Genomic DNA, 7,785 nt, shown 5'->3' with positions numbered 1-7,785 from the left:
TTAGCCAAAACAAGTCCAGGGGCAGACTGTGGAACAGACCATCAACTGCTCATATGCAAGTTCAGGCTGAAGCTGAAGAAAATTAAAACAAGTCTAAATGTGACCTTGAAGATATCCCACCTGAATTTAGAGATCGTCTCAAGAACAGATTTGATGTATTAGACACTAATGATGGGAAATCAGAAGAATTGTGAGATGATGTCAAGAACACCATACAGAAAGAAAGCAAAAGGTCATTAAGGAGACAAGAAAGAAGAATAAGACCAAATGGATGTCAGAACAGACTCAGAAACTTGCTCTCCAGCATAGAGATGCTAAAGCAAATGGGAAAAATGAGATGGGAAAAGAGCTGAGCAGAAAATTTCAAAAGGCAGCTCAAGAAGACAAAGTCAAATATTACAATGAAATGTACAAAGACCTGGAATTGGAAAACCAAGAGAAGAAAGAACATGCTCTGCATTTCTCAAGCTGAAAGAATCGAAGGAAAAAATTCAAACCACAGACTGAAATACTGAAGGGGTTCTTTGGACAAAATATTGAAAGTGATGCAGAAAGCATCAAAAGATGGAATGAATACACAAAGTCACTATACCAAAAAGAAACGGTTGCTGTTCAAACATTTTAAGAGGTAGAATACGATCAAGAGCCAATGATACTGAAGGAAGACCAAGGTGCACTGAAGGCATTGGTAAAGAACAAGGCTCCATGAATTGATGGAATACAAATTGAAATCTTCCCACAAAATGATGCAGCACTGGAGGCACTCACTTATCTATGCCAAGAAATTAGGCAGACAGCTACCTGGTCAACTGATTAGAAAAGATCCATATTTGTGCCGGTTCCAAAGAGAGATGACTCAATGGAATATGGAAATCATCAGACACAGGCAAGTAAAATTTTGCTAAAGATAAGTCAAAAATGGCTGCAACAGTGTAATGACAGGGAATGGTCAAAGGTTCAAGCTGGATTCAGACGAGGACGTGTAACAATGAATACTGTTGCTGATGTCAGAGAATACCAGAAAGATGTTTGCCTGGGCTTTATTGACTATGCAAAGGCTTTTGATTGTGTGATCATGACAAGCTATGGACAGCATTGCAGAAAATGAGTATTCCAGAACACTTCATTGTACTTATGAGGAACCTGTACATAGACCAAGAGATAATTGTTTGAACAGAACAAAGGGACACTGAATGGTTTAAAATCAGGAAAGGTGTGTGCCAGGGTTGTATTCTTTCACCATGCTTATTCAATCTGTGCTGAGCAAATAATGTGAGAAGCTGGATTATATGAAGAAAAACGTGGCATCAAGATTAGAGAAAGACTCATTAATGACCTGTAATATTCAGATGGTAAAATCTTCCTTGCTGCAAGTGAAGAGGACTTAAAATACTTACTGATGAAGATCAAAGACCACAGCCTTCTATATGGGTGGCACCTCAATGTAAAGAAAACAAAAGTAAATAACATCATGATAAATCAAGAAATGATTGAAGTTGTCAAAGACTTCATTCTGCTTAGATCCACCATCAACACTCAGGGAAGCAGCAGTCAAGACATCAAACAAAGTATTGCATTAGGCAAATCTGCTGCACAAGATCTCTTTAAAATGTCAGAGGGCAAACAGTCAGTTTGAGGACTAAAATGCACCTGACCCAAGCCATGGTATTTTCAATAGCCTCATATGCATGTGAAAGTTGGACAATGATTAAGGAAGACCATAGAAAAAATGATGCATTTGAGTTATGGTGATGGAGAAGAATTTTAATGGTACCATGGACACCAGAAGAACAAACAAATCTGTGTTGAAAGAAGTACAATCAGAATGCTCCTTAGAGCCCAGATGACCAGACTTCATCTCTCATACATTGGATATATTATCAGGAGGTACCAGCCCCTGAAGAAGGAATGAAGAACACCATGCTTGGTAAAAGTAGAGGGTCAGTGAAAAAGAGGAAGACTTCCCCCCCGAATAAGATTCTGTCTCCTTTCAAATGTAGCAAGAAGAGAAAATATATACATAGAAGAAAATAAAACAAATAATTATGAAAAAGAAAATAAGAAAGGAGAAAAAATAAGAAACAGGCAGCAACAAGAAAAAACAATATAACTAAGTAAAGAGTTTACTGTAAAATAGAGTTATATAAAAAAAATAAGAGATAATATTTAAAAACAAAGCACTAGATAGAACCAGGGACCAGGAAGATAAAAAGAGAAAGAAATTAGAGAGTAGTAAAGAAAGATCAAGAGAAGAAAAGAGAAAAAGAGCAAGAGGTAGGAGAGGAGAAACCATAAAAAATAAAAAACAAAAGTAGAGACAGAAAAGATACAAAGAAAGGGAAGGGAGAGAGGAAGAAGGAGAAGATAGAATGGTGGTTATGGCCTTGGAATCGGTTCCGACTCATAGCGACTCTGTATAGGGTTTCTGAGGCTGTAAATCTTTATTGGAGCAGAAAGCCTCATCTTTCTCCCACAGAACTGCTGCTAGTTTCGAGCTAGCTGACCTCAAGGTTAGCAGACCAACTCGTAACCACTGTGCTAAAAGCCAAAATTCCTTTACTAGCTCTAGAAATTTTCTTGTAAATTGTTTTCTTTGGGATTTTGTATACATAGAGTCATCGTCTGTGAATACAGATAACTTTGTTTCTTCTTTTCCAGCCTGGTGTTTTTGAACCGTTAACAATTGCCTCCCGCTCATATCTTTGTCTCCCAGCATCTCACTTGCTACTAATCTTCCTCATGCCCTCAGCACAAAGCCCCCAAGTCCTCCCAGGGCACCCTCTTTATGGAGGTTGCAAATAAGACCTTTATTTTTATCATACAGGGTCTGAAAGTATCTTGCCAGTTGAGAAATATTCATGTTGACTAAATTACATTCTTCTAATCTCCAGATGTAATAATTCTATTTTCACCCATAAAACTGAATGTAAAGTATTTCCAAATGGATGTAAATGTATTATTATACTTCTTCATTTGTAAAACGTGTAACATTTTATTTTAGTTTTGTTTTTTGCCCTCCTCCCCAACTCTCACCCTCTACCCACCCACCCTGGGGCAAGGGGGTTCTCTGGGTCCCTTTCCCTTGCCATCTCTTGCTCTTTTCTGTGACCCTTCTCTGTGTCCTTAGCTGACCTTGTGGAGAAGACACCCTGTACGTGGAACTCCTCCCGAATCTGTGCATGTCGACCTGGAATGTTCTGTGCCACACCAGTCACCAACTCCTGTGCCCGCTGCATCGCCAGTCCTCTCTGCCCATCTGGGACGGTCGCCCAACTCCAGGGTAAGCAGTCCCCACCCCAACTAAGGGGCTGAGGTCTGTGTCGCCTACTGCTGTACCTCTTCCCAGTGGGGCAAATGACCTTCAACCCTGGCTGCTAACTAGGTCATATTTGAACTATGGTTAGTCTTGGACTGGTTAGACTGAGTGAGTGGAATAAAATCCAGATTTGGTGTTTTGAGAAGAGTCTCTGATGATTCTTTTTTAAAAATTCTTTTTCTTGAAATTCTTAGGCTGGTAAATTTTTTACTTATTTGCAAGTGTGTTTTATTGACTATAAACTTTATAAACTCTTTGTCAGTGTGCAAAAAATAAGTAAATTCTTGACTTCTTGACAAAAATACAAAAACAAAAACAGTGGTGGGGCTCGTTAGTAGATGAGAGATTTCAACAATTTCTAGAAAGGCTGTTTGTTCTAGGCTTTGTGTTAGCAGGGCCACCCTGGTTGCCTTTGTGCACTCCCTCCAGCCTTGGCTCTCCTGTATTCCGGAGGACTGTTTCCTCTGGTTCTCTCAGCATGGGCACTGTGTGCTCTTGACGTCATATCCACCTTGATGCCCAACTCCTCTGGTCACTTGCCCACCAGTATAGGCTCTCCTGCACTTCTAAGGGTTTGCCTGATTGCCGATGTCATGGATTGAATTATGCACACACACACCCCAATATGTGTCAATCTGGCTAGGCAATGATGCTGGTTATTGTATGATGATGGTTAACTTTGTGATATATAGTAAATCTTAAACGTCTTCCTGTGGTTAATGAAGCAGGATTAGGTTATGTTTATTATGTTAATGAAATAAGAATGTTGTTGGTGTTAAGTGCTGGTTCCGACTCATAGCGACCCTGTAAAGGGTTTCCAAGGAGCAGCTAGTGGATTTGAACTGCCAGCCTTGCAGTTAGCAGTCCAGTGCTGATCCTACAGCACAGCCCCAGGACTGGAATCCATCGCCCTTACTTAAAGTGCCCGCAGCCCTACATCCCCTTTTATTCTGTTGTTGTTGGGTATCATCAAGTTGAGTTTAACCCTATGGACGATCGAAGGAAACATTGTGTGGTCTTGTGCCATCCTCACAACTAATCCTGTGTCTGAGCCCAGTGTTGCCGTCACTGTGTCAAAAAGGGCTTCCTCTTTTTCACTGATTCTCTGTTTTACCAAGTGTGATGCTCTTCTCCAGGGACTGATTCATCCTGATTACATGTGGAGAGTACATGAAGCAAAATCTCACCATACTCATGTCTAAAGAGCATTCTGTCTGCACTTGTTCCAGCACAGATGTGTTCTTTCTGTGAATCCATGGTCTAGTCTGTATTCTTTACCAACACAATAATTCAAGTACTTGAATTCTTATTTGCTCTTCCTTTTTAATTGTCCAGCTTTTAAATGCATATAAGGTGATTGAAAATATCATGGTCAGGCCCATCTTAGCCCTTAAAATGACATCTTTATTTAACATTTTAAAGAAGTCTTTTGCAGCAGGTGTGCCCAGTACCATACTGCATTTGATTTCTTGACAGCTGCATCCACAGGTGTGGATTGTGTATCTAAGTAAAATGAAATTGACAGTTTCGATCTTTACTCCATTTTTCGTGATGTTGCTTAAGGGTTCAGTCGTGAGGATTTTTGTTTTCTTTGTGTCGAGGTGTATCCATTCTGAAGGCTGTTGTCTTTAATCTGTATCATTAAGTGCTTCAAGTCCTCTTCATTTTCAGCATCAATGTCATGCCTTCTATGTATCACTGGTCATTAATGGCCTTCCTCCAATCCTGATGCCACGCACTCCTTTATACAGTGCAGCTTCTTGGATTACTTGTTCAGCATCCAGGTTGAATAAGAATGGTGGACAAGGGGATACTGTTTGGTTTTAAAATGAAGAACTTTGTGCATCAGAATTGTATCCTTTCATCCTTTTACCTTTTATCTTAAAAGAGATAAAAGGAAAGAGCAGTAAGTGGAGAAGGCGAGACCTGGTTGCCACCAAGAAAGAAAAGCCGGAAGTGGAGCATGTCCTTTGGACCTGGGGTCCCCTTGCTGAGAACCTTCTAGATCTGGGGAAGATCGATGTCAAGATACATGGAGATCGCCAAGGAACACCAGGCTCACAGATGTAGTTGAGAAAGGTGTAGTTGCTGCCCACTGGATGGACTGCAAGAACACCAGTCTCACAGATGTATGAGACAAGGACCTTTCTCCAGAGGTTACACACAGAGAAATCCGTTCTCTGGAGATGCTGCTCTGAATCTGTCAACTGGCTTCCTGTTCTGTGAGAAAATAAATTTCTGTTTCTAAAAGCCCTCCACTTGTGGTATTTCTGTTTAACAGCCGCACCATGTAATTAAGACACCTGTCACTACTGATCAGTTCTGGAGCAGAACATCCACGAAACTTCTCTGCCACCCAGTGGGATGCAACTACATCTTCTCCAGTGAGCTCTGAAGTTTGTCTTAATTTGGCCATTCCCTTTCAGCTGAGGTTACCCTTTAGAGTTTTTGCTAAAGCTTCGTAATTACTCTCCTATCATTGCTTGATAATTCTTTCTATTAAATTTCCCCTTGCTTAAATGACTGTGTAGTTTCTGTCTCCTGATTGAACCCACACTGGTGCAGAAAGTAAATGTTACAATTGCTGACATAAACAGTTCCAGTAGAAGGATTTGAAGATAAAGTTGAGAAGATCTTTCAGAACCTAGAACAAGATACCAGAGTGATGGAAAACAATGAAAGAAAAGTTAATAACACAGAGGATGCATCCAAACAGTCCTACGCCTTACCAATAGAAATCCAGAGAGAAAGTTCAGAAATGTAGTGGGGCTGAAATAATAGAAGTGGGAAAGAAATAATAGAAGAAAAAAGTCCTGACTTATAAATATGAGACAAAAAACCCCCAAAACAACAACCCACAAAAAAAGAGACCAAGAGAAAGCAGGATAAATGAAAATTACCCACATTTAGACATATTCTCACAAAAGCTCAAACATACAATAATTGTGAGGGTGGCTCAGGAGGACTGGGCAGTGTTTCATTCTGTTGTGCATAGGGTTGGACCTGACTCGATGGCACATAACAACAACATTGTATATTCTCATAGAATTTTAGAACTCTATGGACAAAGAGAGATCCCAAAAATGTTCGGAGGGTTAAAAAACAACAAAAGAAAAAGCCAAGCAAAACAAAACAAAACAAAAAACCCAAGAACAGAAATCATCAAAGGACTGTATCTTCACATTCTGAACCTAAATTGCTTGCCAGTCAAATTATGGTCAAGTTTGAAAGCAGAATAAAACCATTTTCAGACATAAAAGTTTCCCCTCATTTTTCTTTTAGAAAATTACTTGGATGTGCTATCTAACTAAATAAGGGGCGTTGGAGGGGAGAGGGGGAAACCAACAAAAAGAGAGGAAATCATGGAGTCTAAAAGATAGTGGCTAGATCCCAGTGGAGCAAGGAAAAGAAATTCTGTGATGATAACTGTGCTTGCGGGTCAGGAGGAATTGGATCCAATCCAAGCAGGAAAATGAAAGGTTCTAGGGGTTATCTGGAGTCCTGGTGTGGTGTTGTAGGATAAGTACTAGACCTCAAGGTCGGTTTAAACCTCAAAGTTAGTGGTTCAAGCTTAATAGCCTCAGAAACCTATACAGGGTCACTGTGAGGTGGAACTGACTCGATGGTATTTAACAAAGGGAGAGATCTGTAGGAATACAAGGGAGGACTGTGGTAAATTTCAAGATCAATAGAATTGAAAAACTTTGGGATACAGTTAAGGTACATGATTCTTTTATTAACAAGAAAATCAAAAGGCAATTAGAAACTCCAGGGAAAATAAAAAGCTGACAAGAATTTTATAGTCGAAATAGGAAGATGAAACTTCACCTAATCTTAAGTAACTAATGAATATGCAAGAAAGAAAATCCATTTGATTTGATCTTTTTTTTTTTTTTAAAGCATTTAGGATGCTTTGAGTTATGTGATAGTTTATTTACATGGGAGAACATTAGCTTCACATTGATCCCATCATATATCGTTTCCTTGCCATGGTTACAATCCCCTTCATGCATCATGCACCAACCACAGGGTATACCCCATGAGCCTGCCCCCAGTTGTCCATCAGCACACAGCCCCTCTCCCTCTCTAGGTCCAAAGTCCCCAGCCACTCCATCTCTCCGTGTCGTCATCTCTGCCTCCATCTCTGGCATCACCGCTTACCTGGGTAGGGTTCCGCTCTCTGCTCTTCTCCCTTGATGGTCCCAGAGACCTCCTCCCCTAGACTGCAAAATTAATCCCTCCCCACCCTTTGCTACAAAACATCTACCTTTACATTTCCAGCCCTCACAATTAGTCTTGATAACAATTATTCACCATTGTATTGCAAAAGACCTAGCCATATCTCCTTTCCTCGGCCTAGCCTAGACAGATTGGATACTACTCAGTGGAGATTTTACCTTCCTCCACGCCCTCTGGATCACGCTCTCTTGAAAGCTTGTAAGCCAGTCACTTCTTGCCTTTGTAGCCCC

At 40.3% G+C, this 7,785-nt stretch overlaps 1 protein-coding gene across 1 annotated transcript in view; it reads left to right on the top strand.

Moving 5' to 3' along the window:
- The window catches only part of TNFRSF8 (tumor necrosis factor receptor superfamily, member 8), a 121,379-nt gene that overhangs the window by 57,247 nt on the left and 56,347 nt on the right, over positions 1 to 7,785 (top strand). The window contains exon 11 of the mRNA XM_006866425.1: positions 3,128 to 3,280. Coding sequence (XP_006866487.1) covers positions 3,128 to 3,280 — 153 coding nt within the window. The remainder of the gene's footprint in view (positions 1 to 3,127; positions 3,281 to 7,785) is intronic.

This window comes from Chrysochloris asiatica, unplaced genomic scaffold (genome assembly GCF_000296735.1).
Source record: "Chrysochloris asiatica unplaced genomic scaffold, ChrAsi1.0 scaffold00090, whole genome shotgun sequence".
In the NCBI taxonomy this organism is placed as follows: domain Eukaryota; kingdom Metazoa; phylum Chordata; class Mammalia; order Afrosoricida; family Chrysochloridae; genus Chrysochloris; species Chrysochloris asiatica.
The sequence above is the reverse complement of the archived record's forward strand: the minus strand, read 5'-3'. Positions and strand labels throughout refer to the sequence as shown.